At 45.5% G+C, this 24,369-nt stretch overlaps 1 protein-coding gene across 3 annotated transcripts in view; it reads right to left on the reverse strand.

The window, feature by feature from the left end:
* The window catches only part of LOC117761478 (membrane-associated guanylate kinase, WW and PDZ domain-containing protein 3-like), a 131,381-nt gene that overhangs the window by 11,196 nt on the left and 95,816 nt on the right, over nucleotides 1-24,369 (reverse strand). For all 3 annotated transcript variants that reach the window (XM_034585404.1, XM_034585403.1, XM_034585405.1), the window contains exons 4-10: nucleotides 18,946-19,152; nucleotides 15,735-15,903; nucleotides 13,562-13,641; nucleotides 12,372-12,429; nucleotides 10,565-10,671; nucleotides 3,398-3,589; nucleotides 2,035-2,670 (exon numbers count right to left, since the gene is read on the reverse strand). In XM_034585404.1, the coding sequence (XP_034441295.1) occupies nucleotides 2,035-2,670; nucleotides 3,398-3,589; nucleotides 10,565-10,671; nucleotides 12,372-12,429; nucleotides 13,562-13,641; nucleotides 15,735-15,903; nucleotides 18,946-19,152 (1,449 nt within the window). The remainder of the gene's footprint in view (nucleotides 1-2,034; nucleotides 2,671-3,397; nucleotides 3,590-10,564; nucleotides 10,672-12,371; nucleotides 12,430-13,561; nucleotides 13,642-15,734; nucleotides 15,904-18,945; nucleotides 19,153-24,369) is intronic.

Genomic DNA, 24,369 nt, shown 5'->3' on the forward strand with positions numbered 1-24,369 from the left:
GCTGAGTTGAAGCATGATACGCAAGCACTGGACGTCTCGTTGCTTGCTGGCGCCATTAACTCTTCGTCACTGAAGCGCAATGAATCCACCCATTGGATATTTTGTTTTCCTCGAGATGGAGGATGAATTTGTTGGTTGCATTTGAAGAACCTTGGCTAGCCTAGTCGCGCCGCTGTGATGCAATTGGTCTCTGAATGCAGCCTTTGAAGGAAGCAGCCTCTGAATTGAGACACAGCTGCTGTCTTGCCAGTGTTGCTTTGACAATAGGAAGAAGAAAAAAAAAAAGCTGTTGCACGTTGTTCCAAAGATGTAAAAAAAGGTTCAAGGCTATTTATGTGCGATGTTCATCATAACAACGTCACTGAAAAAGTGCAGCATCAGCGCCCAGGCTGCCAAAATAAAGAAGAAGATATTAACACATTCACCCGGGTGTCATTTTTTCATCACTGCCGTTCAGGGTTGTTAAAAACCTGTCTCTGCTGCAGAGTCATTTAAACTGGAGTGAATGCCCATTGTATCCATTCCCATTGCAGTCAAAGCCAGATGGGGGCCAGTGGATTGTTTGACCTGTGAAAAGGGGCTTCAGAATCTGCTCTTCTTCTTTCAGTGATGCCCACCACTCCCAACTCACTTTCAAAGTCAAAGACCATCGTCTCATTTGGTAAAGCACAACTTTGTTCTGACTGTGAGGTCATGCAGTGCGTCAGTGGAGCAGGACGAAGTTGCGGTGCTGGCACAGCAAGTGAGGGTCAGCAGTGAGTGGAGAAGAGAGAGAGGAGAGCTGAGGCGTGGCTATGGGGAGGAGGCCCCTGGGGACCTTCCCTCTATAGCCATTTAGCCATGGATCTTTAAGGGGCCATGGATATAGAGGCATGCAGAAATCCCCCTGCGCTCTGCTGATGATCAAAGCCAATCCGGAGCTCATCGACTTGCTCACTGAATTCCCCCGGGGCGGCTGGAGATGGATGTAGGAGACATTTGAAGGGTGCCCACCCTCCTCCCACAGAATCCAGCACATCCCCACGCTTATGTAATTCCCGCTCACAGACTTGTAACAGACTGCATTACGCCTCAGTGGGAGTCATCATGAACAGAGGCAGGTTGGGTGGAGGCACACGAGAGGAGAGCGCTCCAGATGTGCCGTTTGGATATGCAAAGACTCTGGGAGATCGAGTCCGGCCGTCATTTAAAGCAGCAGCTAAGCGTGTGCAGGTGGTTTAGCTGCTCAGCTAAAAGAAAAAGGCAGCAGTCTCTAATGTGGTGGCCTGACACAGACCGCAGACACAGTGGCATCACCCAGGCTTCTACAGAGCTACAGTGTGTGGTCAGTCATTACCCCCCAACCAGCCGCAACACCCCCTCACCTCCTGTCAGTATCAGCACTCTGACCTCACCTCCCATGGTCACTGTTGAAGTTGTATTCACAGCATATTATGTCACACACGCAAACACGGCATCAATGCATGAGAATAAAGGAAAGGAAACACATGATGGGAGGAGGAGACAGAGGTGATGTTCAGACCTGGTGTTAACATCTGTCCTGAGGGATCCAATCACAAGTGGTCAGCTCGACGTACATCTGGTATTAAAATAAAAATAACCTATAGAAATGGGATTTCAGCAGCTGCCTAGAGCTAAACGCAGATCCAGCTGATTGGATCGGGCAAAGCACTTTCAAAGTTTGGGAGCTACAACTGCAAACGCCTCTGGATTTAAAATAAGTAAGGGGAACAGATAAAAGGCCTTGATCAGATGATCGGAGCGGCCGACCCCCAGAGTCGGGGCTCAGTTGTGATCAGATTTCACTTCTCCTCTCTATACTCAAATAAATACGTTTGGGTTTGACTGTTTGGGTTACAGACCTGAACTCAGTGGTGACCACTCAGGATGTTTATACCAGGTCTAAACGGGGTCAGAGACATTAGGAGAGAAACAACAACATGGATATAAAGCTGTCCAGGCTGACAGATACAAAGATACAGGTACAAAGACAGACAGACAGATGGATGATGTACTGCTGTTTCAGTGTCTCACCTCCTCGCAGCACGAGCACATCGACCTCACTGCCCACCGGCAAGTCTTTCAGAATGTCCACCACTTGAGCATGACTCAGAGTTTGCACATTTTGCCTGTTGATCTCCTTGATGACATCTCCTTTCTGCAGGCCACGGCACCACTGAGCATCCAGGATCATCTTCACCTTCTGGCCCAGCGGGCAGTCGGCGATGGCGAACCCGAACCCCCCCGGCCCCTTCACCAGCGGCACGCTCACCAGCTCAGGCTGCAGCATTCCTGCCACCTCCCCCTGCCTGCCGTTGGGCATGGCGGCCACGACGGGCCGCCCGCTGGCGTCCGTGGTGACGTAGTGGAGCTCCTGAGAGGAGCCGTGCAGGACGTCGCCTTTCACGAGCAGCGGCTGCCCGTTGATGAGGGGCACGGCCGTCACCACCTCCCCACCGTGCAGGGCCTGCTGGGGCTGGCTGGCCGACGGAGGAGGAGGAGGTGGCAGAGGGTCGTCGCTGCTCAGATCCACATCTGGGGGGAGCGGGTATCCACGGCACAGAACCATGTCCACGTACTGGTTGATGGGAATGGACTGGAACATCTGCACCACATCTGGGTGAGTCTTGCCCAGCACGCAGAGCCCGTTGATCTCAACAATCACGTCACCTAAGACAGAGGAGAGAAAAACCAAAGTCAGTGAATTTCTCCTCTGGTATTTAATGGAGACATCACCTCTCTTCTGAGAGCTCTTACTCCTCTTTGTCAGATGAATCTTGCCTCTTAAGTTTCCCTTTCCTCTTCACTGCTCTCTCATATCTTAATTCTGGCAGCTTCTCTCATTCTCCACAGTCTACCATTCATTTCTAATTCATTCCCGTCCTTCCTTCACTCGCTCCATTGTTGAACAGACCTGAACAGCACTTTCTGCCACAACTACAATGATGGGTGTAGATTTCTGTCACATTGTGCCATTGTAGCCATCACAGACACACAGACACACACACACAGACACACACTAACACACACACACACACACACAGAGCTCACAGCTGTTGGTTTATGTAGACAGCCGCGAGGCAATGGAAAGATCAGAAACTAAACTGTCTGCTGTAAAACGATGCCCTTGACAGAGTTGTTGTTGTTATTGCCTTGTCGAACTCCAGGGATAGTGTCGGGTTGAGTGAACACCACCGAGGTAACATTAACACCCTCAGGTGCAACTTAGTTGTGGCTGCGAAAGAGTTTTCTGTAATATCGCAGAAATTAGCAGGGACAAACTCATAGATCTTCCTGACAGCTCAACAAGATACTAATGTTTATTTGAGCAGGAACAGACTTTCTGTCTCGTCCCTTTTTGAAATTGTGAGAGTGCATCCGCGGAATTGCTGCTCACCAGAAGACATCTTGTTGTCGTGGGCAGCGGGGCCGTCGCCGAGCACATTCTTCACCTGCAGGAATTCGTCCGTGCGGTCACCTCCGATGATGGTGAATCCGAACCCCTGGGAGCTCTTCTTCAGCGCCGTGTGGTACATCTCCCCCTTCAGCTGGTTGGGGTCTGGGGTGAAGCCGGACGCGCCTCCCTTCCCTGTGCACAGAGTGTATACTGTATGTGAGTGTGTATGCGTGTGTGTACAGTGTCTTGTCTATTGATGAGAGAAATCCTGAGTAAATGACAACTCAAACGGTGCTCGGCATCAAACGCCGCAACACTGATTAATGAATTCATATCCTCCTTGAAAGGCGGCAAAATCCAACCATGTCTGCATTTAAAGTCAATTATACGCATTATGTGCTGAGGATCAACACAGTAATTAGTCATTTCTAATTAACAGGCATGCTGCACATACCTAAACTAGATAAACCCCATCAACAGAAATCTTTTTGTACCGAGAGAGGAGCACAAACACAAAGATAAAATGATACGAAACATTAGCTTCACATGCTAATTTTCTTACTTCTTCCGAAAACAAAACTCTCATAACCTCCGCCAAGGACTAACGGTGTCCTAATGACACCACATTTAAATTCACTGGGTTCAGATCTTTTATTTGGATCTGTACCAAATTGCTCATAAATATCAAATAAACATGCCTTTCCCATCTCAAATATTAATATAATGAAATGAAATACAAACGCATACAAAACATAACTATAGAGCAGAAGAGTGAGAGTCCAACTTAGTGAGACGTCCTCTCTTCTTCCCCCCCGCCTGCAGTCGCTGATGCAGAAAAAAAGTGCTGGACAGAGTTGACTTTTTACAACTTGAGTAAGGAACAATTTAAGGTCAATGGCAACATCAATATGGACCAGTGGCCTGGCCGTGATCTATGCGGTCCAGCAGATAACCAACAGTCGAGGTCGCGCTGCATTAAACTGAGCAGATTCCCTATCTGGCGTTACTGTGGTATCAGCACTTAGATCACGGACAAACCGTTTTCTCTCCCCTCGCTGCCTGATGGTTCCTGGCCTGAGCTGCCTTTTACCTTTGGATCAAAAAACAGTAAAACCGAAGCCAGACAGTGACAAATGGGGCACTTTGCTGCAGCTCTGCAACATATTGAGAAAATATGATGTGGCTCTTGGTTTCTGGGATGAGAGAAATATCATTAAGCGTTTAAAAGTGGTCTATCTTCTTCTTTTTTTTACTTAACTTAACCACTTTGACCTTATACACTTAAATACCAGATTATCATATTGACATATTCTGTTTTATAGAAACCGGATAATGTCATGATTAATATATTAATATCCTAAATCAATTTGCTCTCCCCAAATATTAATACTCACATCCCTTGAGGCTCCAGCTGAGAAAGTGAAGTTGCAGCCTGTTAATTAACCTTAAACTCAATTATAACTCATTCAAAAAATAATTGTGCTTAGTCTTAAAACACACAACCTGGAAAACTCAAAAACAAGGACAATGCAGCCTCAGCCCTGCAAACATCTCAGTATTAGAATAATCATCACTGACATTGTTTTGACCTATTGGAGATTTAATAGTCGTTCCACAGAATCCTTTTATAAGACTTTTTGATTGTTTTTTTAATTTCTGGGACTGGATTACACGCCATTATGTGACACGTCTTTGTTTATCCGATACTGCTGTTGCCAATTTGAAGGAAATTATTCCATCTGCATATAATTCGGTGCCATTGACAATGACATTGCCAAAACTATTATTCCTTTACAAAAAAGATCAGCGCCTTGGTTTATCCCAAACCTGCAAATCAAACTAACTATCACACGTGTGCAGATTCTGTCCTGCTGTTGTTACCTGTGGGCCGGAGACCCACCCTGCTGTTGCATGAGTCACTGGGGTGTGGATGAGTGCTGTCTGGGGAGGGAACGTAGGTGGCTTATAAACCAAGCGTCACGAAATCTTGACAGGATGTGAAGTTAAACTGGAAGAATCCTGCTGCTTAGTCTGGCAAAAGGGTCCTGGACCATTCAGGGAGACTCTCTCTATTACCCGAGCAGCCTATTATTCATCATTAAGAGTAAAATAAAAAGTGCAGTGACAAGAACTGGAACAAGAGATAATACTCATTTGAAAAGCTTAAGTGAATTCCTGTAAAAACCTGAGGAGAATTTTAAAATCCTCCTCCCCACATATAAAGCACTGGAGATGGAACACGCCACAAGAACAATGCGTTACCAAGAAAACAGGCTTGCTTGTGGTTCCTAGAGTCTCTGAATGGGATCTGTAATGGGAGGTAGAGCTTCTGTATTGAGTCTGAGAACCAGACACCATCTCCATGATGAAGAAGAGGCTTATGACTTTCCTTCTTCGAAAGAGCCTGGCTCTGACTTACCTCAAACCATCCAGTGTGCACTCCAGATAAAAATCCTGGTCTTGGTAATTACCTGATAGAGACTGTACCGGCAAATTGAAATGCATTAATCCAGAATCTTTCCGTTTGGCTGAATGGTTTGGATTTCACCAGCACACTGACTGGGCGGCAGTGAAATCGTCCTCCATGCTCGGAAGAGAGTGTCCAGTTCCTCATCTTGAGATAAATGTGAGGCCCAATATTTAACCTGGGGCCTGTGGCTCTTCCACACAAATCTTCAGCTCACTCTATTAAATTCAGGGAAATCTTTAGGGGGAACTGCAGCAGGCAGCGACTGGAGTAAGTGGAAACTGGGGAAGTACATTCATTCTCCTTGTTTGAATTGGGTTTGACAAGTCCAGTGGCAACACGGTTCAACTGTCTGCTTAAATTATCCCAGAAACAGGAAGATAGTGTTATTCTAATGGGATGTTTTTTGGGGATCGAAAAAAAAAAACCTTTTACAGCAGAAGAGTCCCAGTTGAAGTAAATCCTGCTTCCTAAATCAGTATTCGGTGCAGAGTTATGAGAAAGTATTTGGGAACCAGAGTTTGAGCCATGTAACAGAAGAGGCGTCTATTTGGGTTCACTTCTCTCTGAGTAATTTAAGGTTATATCCATCTACATATTTGTTTAAAAATGGTGTTTTAAAACTAAAATGATGTCCGTCCATATAAACATTTTAGCTCCCCATCCTCACTAATGGCACGGCCACACATACACTAATGTAGCAGTGACGAACCTTTGCCTTCCCTTCACTTCCAGTCTGTGCGTTTCCAAACGTCTAGACTACAACGTGGGCTGAGAGTTCCCAAACTACAGGGACCACAGGACCAGCAGTGTTTCCAAACTCCAAAACTAAAATAAATAAAACATAGCAACGTGGATGCAGCATAAATTAATAAATAAAACTTTTCTTTGATTCGATATGCCTGAGTAAAATCCTCCTATATTCCCTCAGCTAGAGTTTTTTTTAATCTGAAATGAGAAAAGGGGCCACAGGTAATTGGCGACACCCTCTCTCTAACTCTACAGGTCGAATTAGGTTCCCATTCATTCTTATTCCTGCTGTGAAGGATAATTATATTGATGGAACACATTGTACTGAGCTTCTCACTGAAGCCGCATCGCTCTGGTACCTGGTAAAGATGGAACAACGGAATCCAAAGTCCCTCTCTGCAAAATTCACAACTTTGATGTGACTATTGAAATGTGCCACTGAAAATTGTGCTGCACCAAATGATGCCTCACCTGCAAAAACGACTGGTGTGCATATTCAAAACTAAACCTGCATATCTTTTCCCACTTTTTCCCTCTTTATCTCTCTGGTGACCGAACAGCGACTTCAAATCGCCAATTTTTCTGTATCTGGGTTTTAAGATCACAACAGCAAGCACATTTTCCCTCTCATTTCCCCTCAGTTTTCTAAACGCTGGAACTTTTGTAGGCGTGCACGAGGGATTTAAATTCAGTCGTACTATCAAACGGTTCAACGGACATAAACATCCAGTTCAGACATAAACGGCCGTGAGTGAGTGAGTGTAACTTATCGCAGGCAGCACGGACTCATGATGTCCACACTGTTGCATGGATCAAGCAAAGCTCATTTACATAATCACATCCAAATTGCTTGATAAAGTCAACATGAATGCTTTTTTCATTCGCTTTCCCCCCAGAGAGAGTTGGAGTAAGCACGTTTTTGTGTGTGTGTGTGTGAAGAAACCAGAAGTAATGAAGGTAGCAGGATAAAGAAAGCGAGGGAGGGAGGAAGTGAACGTGTGTGAGCCTGCACTTGTGTGGGAGAGTCCAAGGGAGGCCTCTGTGCCAACGTCTGTGGGCAGACAGACCCCGAGGCAGAAGAAAGATCCACCGCATTCAACAAAAAAAAGAAACAGCCACGGCTTTTTGATTTCCTCATGTGTTACTCAGTTGTGTTGTAAATCTCCAGTGACATTATTCAGCATAATTGGAAAGACATCTTCAGCAGAGCTGCAGCAAGCTCCTGCTTCCAAGAATCCACCTTGAACAGCAGAAATTAGAATCGGCTGGCGATGTAAGGCCAAGAGTCGACTCGCAGGGGAAAGTACCAAGTGTGCAAGGAAGACAGGACAAATTAGAACAAAGCAGGCATTGAACACAAAGCCTGGGGGGTTAACTGGATGACAAACACCACAGTTTAGTCTCCTCTGCAGGTTCAACTGCAGCAACACCTCAACTTCAATGGTGCTGAAGTGATATAGAACACCTCATAAAATAACTAATCACAGCACTGTGCTCGTATGCCACAGCCAACCACTGCAGTTTCAGTCTACATTATTTTTCCCAGACCCTTATGAGGTTTGACCACTGAAATCAAAAACGTGTCTAAGTGAACACACACCCAATTTGAAAGGATCCTCTTGAGGCGTTTTAGAGACGAGTTCACGAGCAAAAAAAGGGTTTTGTAAGGTCCCTGTGACCTTTGACAACAACAATCTAACTGGTTCATCTTTGAGTGTAAGTGTGTGTTTGTGCCAAATTTCCATCTGATATCTTGGAAAAGTGTAAAAGTCTGAGGTGTTGCCTGAGGTGTAACGGCCGCCTGATGATGCTTTGGCTTCATCACCGAGCGTCTGACAGCTCACTAGGTTGTGTAATCGGTAATCGGGGCCGATGTGGTGGTTTCCTCGGTCCCCGCACACCTGAGCAGAGCGATGTCTGATTATGCGTGGCCCCTCTGACATGCTGTTCCAGCAGCTGTTGCCACAAGCGCCTCTAAAAGCCGCCCTCCTCCCCTGCACTCCCTCTCTCTCTCTCTCTCTCTCTCTCTCTCTCTCTCTCTCTCACTCCCTGAAACCCCCCGCCCTCCCTGCCGGCGCGAGCCTGTCTGTCTCCACTGCCGCGGCCGCTGTAATCTATTATACATCCCTTTTAATGAAAACATACTTAATTCATAATGTTTATTTCAGGAGAAAAATGGCTTGTCAACGTAAAGAACAGACCATTACAGGAGCGCTGATAAAAGAACCTGCGCTACCCAAGCAGACCGGGGAGGAAAAGACTCATTTTGACAATGTATTACAGTTCGAGGCGAGGTCTGACATGTTCAGCTGACCTTGCACGGAAACGATGACGCTCCTTCTGCTTTTCTCTTCCCAGAAAACTTATTTATCACAACACACCAGCTGAGGTGAAAGGGTCGGCCTCTACTCGGAGCAGAAGCCAAAGTAATTAAACTACAATTAAGTTTCAGACAGTTAGCTGATGTTCACGTCCGGAGTGATTTACAACGAGAACAGAAATAGAATAAGCTCAGTGAATAAGTTGTACGAGTCCAATGAAGACAAAACTGCTCCTATTGTTCTGGGTCATAGTGAAGTAACAGAAGCACTGGGTCAATTAATAAAAGCACAATAAAGGAGGAATTAACGTAGAGCGAGTAGTAGAAATAGAGTTAAATCAGAAACAAAGGGCGTCATTATATCAGATGATTTCACTCCTACTGGAGTTTCTTGTTTTTAACGAGGCCGACAACGGCAGAGTGAGTCAGGGAGCTGGTGTGCGGTGATGACCTGAGAGCTGATTGGTTAGAAAACAAGGCTCCGGTTCAACGGCTGACTGGACCGTTTGCTGAATACCAATCCCGTTGCTCTTCATCTCTTTATTTCCTGTCTGTCTCTCCTTTATACAATCAAAGTTCCCCCCTCCCTCCAAAACAGGAAAGCTGTTGGAGGTTATTATTGTTATACATGTAGCTACATGTCCTAAAAACCTGAGGGAGACTTCAAAACCTGCTAAACAGGTTGTTTTTAAAGGTCACGTGTTACAGTCTGGTGGTTGCAGGTTTCCTTGTGGACAAAATCTAATTCTATGTCCTTCATTTAAAGGGTATTTAAATGTAGGTGTGTACATGAATGACACAAACACTTCAGGAATCGGTCACGTAGATCGTCTCCACCTGCAGCTGTGACGGCAACATAAATGGCTACCATGTTATAATATGGGGCAACTGCGACAGTTCCGCTAAATGTCCACTAAAAGTTAATTCTGGGTCTTTGCTAAGAGTCTGGCAACATCACACATATCTCAATCCACGAGAAGTTGTAGGAAGACGGAGGAGGAAACGTGAGAGCGAGAGTTGGAGAGATGAGTTTGGAATTTTACTGTGAGAGAAACTGTTATAAACTGAATCTTTTTTCTGATGCGGACAAAGTCGATGAAGCGTTTGACTTCGATGGCCTTCCCTACTTGTTTGTGTACTGGAGTGTACAGACGAAGAGTGAACCACGAGAGAGAGAAGGAGAGGGAGAGAAGGAGAGAGGGAGAGGGAGAGAGAGAAGGAGAGAGAGAGAGAGAGAGAGAGAGAGAGAGAGAGAGAGAGAGAGAGATAACAAGCAAAGGAGGGACAATTAGCTGCTGCATGGTGAGAGTGAGACATCTCGTAACGTTACGAGACTCTTATCAAAAACCCAGAACAACATTTTAAGCCTTTTATTGTTGACATTTCATGGACTGTCGCTGTTGCCCCATAAGATTACATTGTAGCCGCAGCCTCCGTGTGGGGGGTGCCGCCGGAGACGATCTATTGGACCGACTCAGAAAGTTTCTGTCAGCACAACACGATGCCCAGGTTTAAAGACACCAGAACTCCCCTTTAGCTCCTCTGCAGTGGATGTTTTTTTCAAACCCTAACAAGCCGAATGAAGAGGAAGTTGAAGAGGGGGACAGGTTCTGTAAAGTGCTGTTCTCACCTTGGGAAGGTGCCGCTGCGGCTTGTTGGATCGCAGCCGTCTCCTGGCTCAGCTTCTTCTTTGCCTCCAGGACCGGGTTCTCAAACTGGGTTTTCTGGTTGATGTGGCTGCAAAGAAAAACACACTCAGGTTTTTAAGAGAAGAAGACCTCACAATACAATTTGAAAAATAAATCACGTTTTCACTTCGTCATCGTGGATTATTGAGTGGTGTAAAACTAGACTGGCACTCAGTAGAGCACATACCTCCGCCAAGGTCCAACAGTCCTCAATTTAATCTATAATGCTTCAAGTTGCACAAACTCAAGATCCAGAAATTGTTCTCTGGGAAATTGATTAAAATGTCAAAAAAAAGAGGCTCTATCTCACAATTTTTTAAGAAAGTAAAAGAATATTCCTGGATCCAGACCAAAATGTAATGGCTTATTCCTCGGGTATTGACCCGCCCCTAAACGAAATGTCACAAGGATCAGTTGACAAGTTTTTGTGCAATCTTCCGCACAAACAAACCAACAAGCAAACGGACAGGAGGTGAAAACATAACCACCTGGTATTTAAGCGTACAACACAATAACATGTGCAGAGAAGGAAGGGGTCTGAATAATTCCTGAGGCCACTGTACACACACGTACACACACACACGTACACACACACACACACACACACACACACACACACACACACACACACACACACACACACACACACACACACACACACACACACACACACACACACACACACACCTCTGACTTATTGAGCCGACTCCACCATTATTTATGCAATTAATTATGTATGGACCTTCCCTATGAAGCAACATGTTTTTCTATTAGTGGCTTCATTATAAATACATACCGCATTCATACAGTCAAGGCTGGCTGGCCTCCTCTTTATGTTATCTACAATGACTTTGAGCCATTGAATATTGTAGGAAATCCACCTGCCTCTACAATATAAGGTAAACAGCCAATTGTTCCTCTGGCATACAAACCACAGCCTTTATTCCACAGTGAGCTCCTTCCAGGCTCAAACCCTGGCAGCTCCGCGGTCGATCTGCGAGCTGCTGCTTTTCTATACAGTGCAAGTTTCTCTCTCATGTCCCATCCGCCTAGGAGGGGTCTGTCTGCAGCCTGAGCACTAAAACAATGTGAGCGTCCCCATTTTCTTTTCATCACAACAGATTGCCACCTCTCCTCGGAGCCCCCCCCCACTCCCACTTTATTCCCTCCATGCGTGCCAGTTGAAAATCTCTCCACTTCTCTCTACACTGCTGTGGCCAGCACTAAAAACAAAAACACTTTTTAGCATGCCGACAAATACCGTATGCAAAGGTGTATACACACTCATATTGTACACACAAACTCGCTTAGTTACACAAACGCCGGCAACACACAGCGAGAGCCCAATCAGCCTAGTGCTCACACACAGGTCACCGCAGTGTTACCCGCCGAGTCTCATTTTACCACCCACTGGTAAACAAAACGAAAATCCTGATCAGAGTCTTCGACTGTTTTCCAGGTAAATGCTTCCTCTCGGCTCGTTACATAACTCGGAGCATCCTCACGTCGGATGAACAAAACGAGCCCTGTGCCAGATCCATTTGTTTATTTTTAGACTATTGATTTATACCAGTGCACTGCTAATGTACACTAAGCAGTGTAATATGCACTTGTGCCGCCGTCCCCATGGTGAAATGTGCTTGCGTGCATCGGTGGGGAACAAGTGTGATATAACAATTTACACCGCTTGCGATGAAGGCAAGCGGAGTGCTGGGAAATAACATGCAGCCATAAATCAATAAAACTTACTCCACGTAGTATGTGCCGTACTGTGGATCATCAATTTCCTCCCAGCCGTAAGGCAACTCTGCAAAAGAAAATGGTGTTACACAGTGTTGTGGAAGGATGCAAATGGGGAGCACGCACATTAAGATAACAGGGGGGAAGAAAGAAGAGGAAGAGAGAGCACAGTGGTTGATCTGGGAGTTGGAACCAATAGAACTGTAGTTACCAGTGCATTCTTCCCTCTGACTAAGATAATTAAACTGCTTTTCCTCTGGTCAAAAAAAACACTAACACCTGCTGACATCTTGGCTCTGTCTGCCACGGGAATGGATACGATCTGCATGACATGTCGTCGTCTTTATTTTGGCACTCTGGATGTGGACGCTGCACTTTTTCTGCCCAATGTTAGCAAGTCAATAGCCGTGAATGTTGGGGTACTTATTGTTTTTTTACTTCTTGGAATAGTCGTGAAACTGTAAAACGCGACACCGGGAAGACAGCGAGGTGAGAGAGCTGCTCGGTTTCTTCCCCTTCCCCTAAATCCCCTTTGTATTAAAAAAAAATGCGCATACTCGATAATTTTTGTTGTAAAAGAGGTACTAGTATAAGAAGCCATGAAAACAGGCTGCAGTAATTTAGTGAACATTTCAACAAGCAGGCCGATGCACGTCATGCCCTGATGAACATATCATGCGGGGGGGGGGGGGGGGGGGGGGGGGGGGAGAGTGAGAGAAAAGAGCTCCTTATGCAAGAGAGAGCTTTGGAGTTGCTTTTCAGAGGCAACAAACCAACTGGGTTTCTGTCCGCCTGTAAAAAAATCCATTAAAACCAGGCTGGAAGGGTCCCACTCTTTGAGCCGCGGCCACTCACTGTCTCTGCCTGCACTTAAGCCCACATTAGCATCCTGGGGATACAAAGGCAGGTCTGGAATCCCTTAAAGTCGACCCCTCGCACTAGATTTCAGGAAAAGCTGCTTGACTCGACTGCGGCGTTTAGGGTCACTCTTGGGTGACGTGTCATCGAAGAGCAGTTACGCTGTCAAACTTTATCCTGAATGCTTATTTGATTAACTGGGTGAAAATGCGCGGAGTGATGGATCATGTAATGCACGGCAAATACACAGGAGAGGTATGCCCCTGTGCAAATACATGTGCAGCAGTTAATGGAATGACTGCACGCTCGAGTAGACGAGCTGAGTGCTGCAGTCTACATACCTCCATCCTCACACTTCTCAGGGGGCTTCGCCTTCTTTGCCAAGCGGGGGTCCAACCACGTGGTCGTCTTGGTGTTGTGACTGTGGAGCATAAAGAGCGTCAAGGAGACGTCAACAATGGAGACCCGTGCCAGCCGGGAAAGTGCTGCTTGAAACCAAAGAATGCGCCAGAGCAGAAAAACAACAAAACAGCAACCGTATCTCATGCACGAGGGAAACTGGCTTCATTAACAAACATCTGATCCATCGGTTGATGTTCAGCTGTCACATTATCGTGTTCATGGTTAGGTGGCCTGAAAAAAAATCATCTGAATGTGAAACGCGACAAACAGCTTTATTCTCAAATGTGTTTACCAACTGGGGTGTGTAATCAGCAGGAAAACCACAATGGTCTCCTACTATCTTCAGAGACAAGTGTCTTTGAGTCGCATATGAGTAAAACACACAATCTTGCACACGCACGCACGTTCACCCGCGCACATACACCGGGGTCGCATTAAGGGAAAAGTGGTCTCAGACTTTTGGACCCCACTAGGCCTTGGAGAGCTTTGTTTACTTTGCTCTGAAAGCTGAGTATTGATTGGTTGAGAGCAAGAGCTCAACGTGTTCTTATGAAAAACCTGAGAATTTAAAGCTGTGTTGTCTGGAAATAAAATCCACTGTGGCCGTCAATGGGAATAATTTATACTTTCCTGATTCTCTGAGCTTTGTTTTTACACTCAAAGTGGGTCTTAGAAGTATTTTAGCAGCGCATGAGTGTGTTTACTGTACCCAGTTCACTCTTTCCTTCCATTTTATGTGAATGTGTTGCTGTCGAGTATGTTTTCTTTACCCTATCTTTATTCAGGAGTTCGGTCTTTCAGTTTGAGAGCAGGACTTGTTGATTTCACCGTCAGATTTTGTTAAGCTTACACTCAAAAAAACCCTGCACTCACACTCAAATAGCCCCTGCTTGTGCTTAGATTTGCTCTGCTTGTGCTCAAACTGTGCACTTGCACCCGGATATTTTGCTTCTTGGACGAATTTCCATCGCTCCAGCTTCAGCTCTCCTCCTCATGCTTTTTACTTTTTTTATGTGAAACATAAAAATACCAGGGTCGTGATGATGAATGAAAGTAACCGCCTTATGGGACTCTCAAAGAAGTAAAGCTAACAAAGCTGTAGCACAGGAAATCCGTCCAAGCGGCAAAATATCTGAGTGCAAGCGTGCAATTCAAGCACAAACGGAGCAAATCTGAGCACAAGCAGGGGCCTATTAATAAATCAATAAGTCCTGCTCTCAAACTGAAAGACAACCCTCTTGAATAAACATCGGCAGAAATACATAATCGAACTGCTATATATGAACAAAAATCCCTCCTGAGAAATGATGGTACTTGTAAATCACAAACCCTTCATTAAACACACAGGATCAAACCTAACCCGACTGTTTGGGCTGATTGGATGCTGACAGAAACATTTAAATGCGTTTCATTATGCACAAAGAAGATAAACACAGTAAACACAATGCTGTATGACACTAGACATACAAATATCACTTTCAATTTTAATATCACACCGTGCTGCGCACCCCCACTGCAGCTGGAAGATGACACACTTAACATAAGCAACTCTCAAGTCGTCAGTCGGCCCAATTTTCCACACTTATCATCCAGAGCATAGACTGTGCTACACCTGCTGCACCCTAATCAAGATGAAGTCAACGCTAACGTCTGCAGCTTCCTCTCAATCACAGTTTCCGTTACAGTAGAGTTGAGCTGTGACTCCGGGCCCAGCGGTTCACGCTGGCAGCCACAGCTCACATTCGCATTTATACAGGAATCACATATACAAGTAATTTTCTAAAACAGCTTTACTCCAACATGGAGTCATTTGCATTTCGGCTGCGGATAAATATTCATACATTGCAGTGATTTATGGCAGCAGACCAGGTTACGCTTCATGGTTTATGTTCATGGTAATGAAGGAACTTTTCAACCAGTGCAACGTTGCACCTCACTGATTTTTAATAGTGTTTGGCTACGCAGACAATTCTGTTTTTCTAACAGTAACAAACACATTTTACTATTTAAATGGCTCATATTTGTACAAATGTGACATTTTTAGTTGATTAAATAAAGCAACTGATTTTTTAAAATGCTTGTTTCAGCACATGACCCACGGGTTGCACTTACTCTATGAAGTAGACCATGCCGGTCTCGGTGTAAGCCATCTCCCAGTTAAGGGGCAGCGGCTCCAGGCTGTCATCGCGGGGAAGCGAGCTCCATGTGCGGAAGTCCATGGAGCTGCTGGACTGGGTATAGCTGGGCACCGCTTTCCTCCAGTCCGCCCTCTCTTTGAGCTCTGCGATAGGAGGAGAGAGAGGAAGAACAGATTAGAGGTGGAACGGGGCGGAAGGTCGGGCATGTGTGCACACCTCTGCCCCTCGGTTTCCCTGCTACGCTGCAGGCAGGCGAGCGAGGGCTGATGTCACTCACAGCATTTACATGTGTGTGATGGTGCGTGTGTCATCGCCAAGAGGGATGTTTTGCATTTGCATGTGCACACTGTGTTAATGCTTTGGCCTACGTGTATGTGTGAGCATTCCCTGCAGGCTACGATGATAAAGGCGGGGATTCATATTAGAAAGGGCCATTTGAACCCCTGGGGCGGTTTCTTTATGATAATATTATGCTGCTGCTTTTCACATACAATATATTCCGCTGCGTCTGTAGTCACTCCCCTTTAATGAGGAACTGAGCTACGACGAACATGAAGCGCACAACAAAGGCCTCTAATTCACTTAGCACTTCATGCCTTCCCTCAGAAGATGGTTATAAAGGGATGAAACACGAGGGCTTTTCATCCTTTTCTCTTTATGTGAAGCTAACCTCCTCACAACAGAGGACGAAGCCAAAAGATGTCATGCACGCCGCGAAAAAAAAAGAAGCATTTCTGGGGGATGTGTTTCCTAAACATCATTCCACCTGAATTTTTACATTGTGTATGAAATTGCTCAAAATGAAAGCACGCAGCCCCACGGCAGCATCAACTAGTTGGTTATTTGTCTTTAAAACACTTTCTTTTTTTCCCTTAACTTTGCTTTTCGGATCAAAAACAGCGCTCTCCATATTTGAAGACACAAGCACACAGAGGAAATGCACACAGTGTGTTTGAAGACACCGTGCGGCAGCCGTGTAAACACTAGGAGCAGCCGCCCGGGGGCATTGCCTTAAGGAGATCTGAGGTCTTCGGTAAAGTTCACGGCGGGGTGAGGGCCCACTCCACGTTAGACACACGTGGGTTACAGAGCGACTGCGGGTGGAGGGTCGGAGGCTGGTGGTGGTGGGTTGGTGCGGGGGGGTGATAAGGACACTGAGCGAAAGATGAGGAACGCTGCAGTCTAGAGACTTACAGCTCACATTTTCCATTAACCTCTTTTTTCATTCAACCGTAAACTCTGTCCATCTATGGCCGGTCTGAGACTTCCCTGCCACAGCTGTGGGCTGTAGCCGAGTAGTCATTTGTGACCGGCTTCCTTCCATAAAAAGAACTCCTGGATGTCTGGGCATCACTGTTTTGTTTGATTTCAATATGACAGAGCAGTTGGGTAAACAGACTTTGGATTTCTGCGAATCCTTTGTGCAGCTGAGCAAGCAGTGTCTGAGCCGTTACTGTCAAAACACTGTTTCATTATGTTAAAAAAAAAAAGGAGGAGGAAAAGAATCAGCCTTGAGTCGCCTAAAATTCAACCCCCGCTCTCTTTGTAAAGAAACCCAGATATGGTGCACAGTGTGCAGCCTATTTCTGTTGCACAGTCGTTCTCTCTGTGAGCATTAAAGACAGATTTGCTCCTCAGAGAGTCGGGGAGTTGTTCTGATTGATCACTGTGTCCTGCTTCCTGGATCAGACTTTCTCAAGGTGATCTGTGCCACTGTATGTTGGCTGGTAACAGTAACAGCATTCCAAGTGGAACGTCTCTTAACAGTGTAAATATCACGTTGGAAAAATGTGAGTTAAAACGGTCTCCTAGGAGATAACAAGCGCTGCACTGACACTAATGTATTCTAGTTTCAGGATGAAAAGAATCTCGGGTCCAGATGAGATCAGAGGTTTTCTCCGTCCGTACTAACACGACTGAATATGCATATCAAATGACCACTGGGCATGCAGCTGTAAACAGGAAGCAGATTGTCTGAGTTGCAGAAAATACTACAAATGAGGATCAGCAATGGTGAAAAGCAAGACCGGGAAGTTGTTTTCTTGGACCAATGATGAAGTGCAACTGTTCACACCGAACATTCACCCCATGTAGTCCAGTTAAGACTGAAAAGAACCAATCAGGAGGTGAACATGTCATCAGTGTGTAATGTCTGCCCGTCCAAACTAAAACAGGGTCAGCAGCGTTTCTAAAAGTCTCTGTTTTAGGTGATAGAAAACTCCAGAGTATGTGGATGCCAGATGTAAAGACAGCAAGAATTTCCTTTTTATATTATTATTTCGTTATTGCCAAATCTGCTGCTTATTCTCTTGACCAACCATAAAAGATAGTTGTGGTGCCATTCCAAATATTTTGTCAGACTCACAGCAAATGTTAAATGACATTTTTACTTGACAAATGAATAAACAAGACCCTGGGACCCAAATTATATTCAATTTGCTTGGGTCAGAGAGAGTTCTGATATATTGCATCAGGTCTATGTGTCAACATGTCTACAACCTGTGAGTGATTTCTATGGTGAACTGGGAACAATGAGAAACGAGTCAGATTTGTTGTTCTCTTGTTAGTCCAGGTCCTGGTCCAATCTCCTTGGACTGGTTTTTTTCCTCAGGTACATTTCAAAAATATTATGTAAAAATCTACAAATTATTATCATAGTTTGTTAGTAAAGGTTTATTTTTGACATTTTGATTGAACTGGTCCTTTAAATAGCATTGCACGTCAAACCACTTCAGTCTCATGTTAAATCTTAAGCACAAAAAGCGAATTAATTTCATCTGACTTATAAAAAGCTTTCACTGAAAGATAAATGTTCATATGAAACAAATCGCCCTCTTCTGGCACATTATAAAGAATAATAGTGTAAAAAAAAACATTTGATCTGGGTCTACAAAACAGCACAACCTTGACCGACACATAAATGATAAGTGGAAGGGACAAGTGTTTAAGAGAGATCATCAATCTGCTCAGAAGGTCGAGGTGGAACAATCTTTTAGTGCTCTTTTATGTTACGTGTTGAGATTTACAGAGTTCTAAAGGTGTCCTCAAACACATCAAACTGTGGACAGTCTTTATGTCTCACAAGGGAAACAGACAGTGACCTAACGTAATGCCTAATGTCACAACCAAAGGACAAAGAGAGCAAGGAAGAAATCCTGTTATTTAACATTTTGCCGTTTACTGACCGGGCAATCCATTGACTAGCGGTGGCCTGTCGTCATCGTCTTCTTCCTCAGGGACTGCGCTGTCCTTCCTGTCCATCTTGCTAACCGAGGTGGTGCGTTTTCTGGGACCGTCACCGACGTAGTCTTCATCAAACAGCACCTGATCCACCAGGTCCGGCTGCACCAGGTTGGGCTCGGCCGGAGGTTTGGGGGTCCCGTAGTAGTTACCTTGGAGGGCAAAAGATGGAGAGAGGAAGAGAAGTAGAAAGGATGAGAGACTAACTCGTAAAGTAATGTAAACACTAATGGATTAGGAGGCACGGGAGAGAAATCTACATCGCAGAACATGAAAGAGCTAGAATTACCGTCCTGCGGTTGTATGCCTCCGCCGAACAGTGCAATTTCAGTCCACATACATTCCAGACACATATGAGGTCACTGTAACCTTTGACCTTTGACCACTGAATTCTAATCAGTTCATCTTCGAGTCCAAGTGACAACTGGTCAAAATTTGAAGAAATTCCCTAAAGGCAGATTTGAGATTCGTCATCAAGAGGCAGAAAACATGTTTTGTGAGGTTACGATGACTTTGACCGTTGACCACTCAAATCTATTCAATTACTTTGTGAGTTAAACTGATTTTAGTTTTTACCACATTTGAAAGAATTCTCTTGAGGCATTCTTAAGATAATGCGTTCATGAGGCTAAAAGGGTTTGTAAGGCCAATGTGACCGTGACACATCGAGACATCACGTTCACGAGGCAAAACATGTGGTCTGTGAGGTCACAGCGACCTTGACTTTTGAAAGTTGACCACCTTGAGTTCCACTGAAGGTTTGAACCAAATTTGAAGAAATTCCTTCAATTGTCTAAATGACACACTGCCACTCATGGTTGACTATTTACATGTCTCAACGGTCTGCTTCCTCCGCATGATTTCCATGTCTCTTAACCCCCTGCTTTGTTTTCTATTGATAACCGCACCACAGGCCTGTCATGGCTCATGTAACATTAAAATCCCTTCTCTTGGAATTAGCCGGCAACTAATTACACTGATCATTGAATACAGCAATTATCTATCGCTCTGCTTGCTTTCTTTTTCTCCTAAAGACGAAAAAACCTTGTGTGATAGATAATAATTATTCTGTTAGATAACAGTAAAGAGAGAGAGAGAGAGACGAGGGGAGGGGAGGAAGAGGAGGGCGAGAGGAGGAGGAGGAGGGGTGTGGGTATAAGAGTCTGTTAAATGATTTGCTCATTTAGCTCATGGAGTGATTCATATATGGCTGGTGAGCAGTATGTGAAACTCAATTTAGTCACAGAATAAAACCCCTATTAGGATTATATATAATATGCATGCTAATTTATATCTCTACCGTGGGTTACCATTGTTTGTTTGCTAAATGCTTCTCTGTCAGACGTGCTCATGCAATAATATCAAATGAATGTTTTCGCAATTAATTTGTAAGGTCAAATATTTACGAGGCTCCTAGAATGTGCGCTCAACAGATGGAGCGTGCTCGGCTAAATCACGATTTTATAATTAGATTAATTAAAGAATAGGGAGAGGTGCCACTGGGAAATGGGGATTTTTCAGCAAATTAATTAGCCTCCGTAAACTTGATCTTATTTTCATTTTGGACCCAGCTGTCTGTGGGACCGTGGTATTACGAAACCTTTGATGTGCTTAAGCGTGAACATGCAGACATCACAAATGCTTCCGACTGTATAAGAGCAACATTTATCGGCACAGATCTTTTTATAGCTCGGCACAAAGAGGGAAAGCTGACAACAGCACGCATGCCAGGAAGAACAGAGGGCTCCAAGGAAACATCAGAGTCATTCCGGCAGCTTTACGGCACGATACAGTAACACCACAGCAGTTTTTTTTGGGGGGGTGGGGGGGGGTGGGGGGGTATGTGAGCCCATCTCGATGCCTAGCCTCATCTCCTCGGGCGTGACGACGACACAATGCACAGCTAACTGGGTTAATGCAGCGACGCTCATCTTCCTCAAAGCGGCGGAAAGGTTGAGGAGGAGGAGGCCCGGATGAAAGCCTGCCCCTCCCCCCTTGTCACTTGACTTGACGGTTTACGAAGCGACACTCATCCGCATTTGTCAGAGACGTCTTCATTAACATGGGGCGGCACGCCGATAGCAGGGAGAGATTGGGTCTGCTGGCTAATCTATGCCCGTCTGCTGCTGCACGTTGACATTCATCAGCCAGACGCTATACCTCTGTGATTAATTACTTACAAACACGTCTCCTGGCCCCTGATAAATGTGTGATGCCAATGTAGAGGTGTGTGTGTGTGTGGAGGCAGCGCGTCAGCAGAGATGTGTGGCACTATTTGCCGTTACAAATGGAGGGAAGCCTCATAAGCTGATGAGCGAAGGAGCTTTTCAGACATTACTTGTGATTCTTGTGTCACGGGGTTGATGAGCCAGGAAGAGTGAGCCTCCCTCGTTCAAAGTGCGCGCGAGCAATTTCATGGTGGTGAAATCAGCGAGTGGTAACGAAAGGACTCCTGCTGTCAAGGACACTATGCATACGCTGCTCAAGGTCATGTGCTCTCTTTCATCCCGCCAAGATCGTGAGCAGAGAGTAACACAGCCACACAAAGCATCCGCCCAGTATCAACACATCACAACTACTCTGTGAATCCTATACGCTCCCAGTCACACCCAATATTATCTCCAGGCCCAAAAACACCAGCTTTGAAGTAGACTTCGATTTGGCAGAATTTTGTGTCCCCCTGCAGTTTCCTTTTCCTGGCAGCTGTCCCTCCAGCCTCGCACTTCACTGCCCTGGACTCTTCAGTTCTTGTCCGGTTGATCCGTGCGGCTCTGAAAGAGTGACCCAACCTGAACCTGGGAGGCACTGAGACTGAGAAGGGACCTAAAGTCCAGAGAGACTCGCTCTGAGTGCCAGGCGCAGATGGCTGATGTCTGCTTGGCCGGCAACCTCGGACCCTCCGGACCACCGTGGAGCAGCCAGGATGTACCCAACCAATCATGGAGCAGCCTGGAGCCACACACACAGTCCTGCCTGGCTGGGTTTGCATGTGTTTGGGTGAAGGTGAGAGACTAACAGGGTCATGACTGACAGGATCATTTAGTAAAGAGTCGTACAGAGAGTGTTTAAGTTGAAACTGTGTACAATGCATCAAATGACGGCCATAAAATATTTTTTAAGGAGAGAAAAACTGTTCATGAAGCATGAACATAATGAGCATTCAGGCAAGTCATTCGGGACTATTAGAGAGACCATTATGATTAGCTAAGAATTCCATTAGCTTGCTACCTTGAGTACAGCTCACTTACTGTGCACTTATAAACTGAGGGTAATTCATGAGCTCCACACAGATGGAACACGGGTCATGTGACCAGGACGGGAGGATGCCTGCCCTTGTTTATTTTCCTGTTTTCAAAGACAAAATAAAAGGCTGCGTTTGAAGCACAAGTAAATGGAGTTAATCCCATTCCTCCATCCGATTACTTCCAGCTCCTCTTTGAGTTCAGTGTATTGCTGAGAGATCAACCCGCTGCCACAGTACAGCCGTGGAGCGCTGACTGGGTTTCTGAAGAAGTGGCGAGGAGGGGAGCTCTATCAGAGTGCTCAGCTCTCTCACAGGGACGGTAGACTGAAAAACTTCCAACTTTTGAGAAGCTAATCCACACAGCTGCGTGCAGCCAAGGCAGCCCTGCCTCCACTGGAAAGGAGGTTTCCATTGGGAACCGAGGAGCTCAGCAAGCATCTATATCAACACTCTCTCTCTGTTCTATGCTCTTCCTCAGTTTTCTCTCCATTTCTTCCTCTCTGCCCAAAGTCAACCTCTCTATAAAGGTGTAAATCCTGCCTGGCTTCAGCTCAGAGGAGCTTGTGGGCGACTTGGCAGCTCTTGAAACTTGATCTTCTCGTTCTTAGATGAGCACCGAAGGACACAAGGAAGGGCAGGATTTATTTTGTGTGTGTGCGGATGTACGATTGTGTGTCCATACATGTGTGTTCCTGTGCCCGTGTTGCATCCAATGTCATCGGCACTGTGCAACAAAGAAGAGGGCAAGAGGACTGGCACCTTATCGCAGGGATCAGTGACTGTTGGGAGAACCTGCCTCAACAGGCCCATCACACTCAAAATATGCACTTCACCACCCATGAACACACACACACACACACACCCACACCCACACACACAAAACTTCCACAGATACACAGAGGCAGCAACACACTTGTGCACACCCAGAGCTGCTCTCAGCCTTAAGGCGCTTTCTCTCTGAATGAGGATTTGACTTTATCTTTTAATTCTCCATCATACAGGAAGCGCGAGATGCAGCTGAATGGGAGCAGGGAGAACGGCGCAGAGAAGGTCCATTCACACGACCAGAGCTTGCCCCTCGAACATTTAGAGAAATCCTCTTCCATTTCACAGTGGCTCGGATTTGCTGCGAGAAAGAATGAGCTTAAAGAGAGCAGTAAGTTTATCATATTATTGCCATAATCATCGAGCAAAGTGAGAGAAATCCTCCGTCCAATCCTCTCGTGACACAAATACACTGCGGCTGTCTGAGTTTCAGGGACCTCAGAACGCAGGGCAAAGGGCTTATGTTTCCCTGTGGCACAAGGTGTAAGAAATTGTAAACATGTGGCCGCTCCGTTGCTTACCAAGCTGGAACATCCCTCATTATGTAAACTTCTTACAGGAGAGATATTTACTGCAGCTACTTGCTGACAAACATACAAAAAAAACTGTTTTCAAAGCAACACTAGGGTTTTTATACCTTGGAATTAGAGCTTCAAAATCTTTTTTTGATGGTACACAAACTTACAATAGGGAGAAAAGCGTGTCTGTCTTTTCCACAGCGCCCCCTGGATGCCGGAAACAGCACTATGTAACTCTTGTGTACCGCGCTGGAACATTACGACCTGCGTTACGACATTCGTCGAACACCAACAACCAGAGCTAACAGCTATCAGAGACAGCTAGCCTGCCATTCCCAGCATGGACGTCCTGGCAGAGACACCTAAGTGACCGAAGAGGAAGAAAAGAGTAAGAAACTAAACAAGAGTGAATTTTGTAGTATTTCAATCGTAGGAGAGAGCGAAAAGAGGCCAAAGGATCCAGGACATTGTTGTTAATGAACAAGTAAGTAATAGTTTTAGCTTGTTTCCTTTGTCTTGTGCTGTTCTGCTCGCTTGACGTTGGGTTGTGTGAGTGAAGTTGTTGACTCTTTATCATTAGAAGTCAGGTAAGTCCGTTTCAATAGATGCGTAGCAAGTGATTTGTGCTCTATTTAAACGTTTACTGCCAGACCCCAAAACCCTTGTCAGACAACGTGGTTCTTTAGCTTCTGAAGTTGCCGGTTGCTCGTTTCTTCTCCATCGACTTGTCCACAAATGCCCGTGTGTACAGCTCGTATTTACAACAGTGAATTACGCATCCC

Source organism: Hippoglossus hippoglossus, chromosome 5, assembly GCF_009819705.1.
Source record: "Hippoglossus hippoglossus isolate fHipHip1 chromosome 5, fHipHip1.pri, whole genome shotgun sequence".
NCBI classification, from domain to species: domain Eukaryota; kingdom Metazoa; phylum Chordata; class Actinopteri; order Pleuronectiformes; family Pleuronectidae; genus Hippoglossus; species Hippoglossus hippoglossus.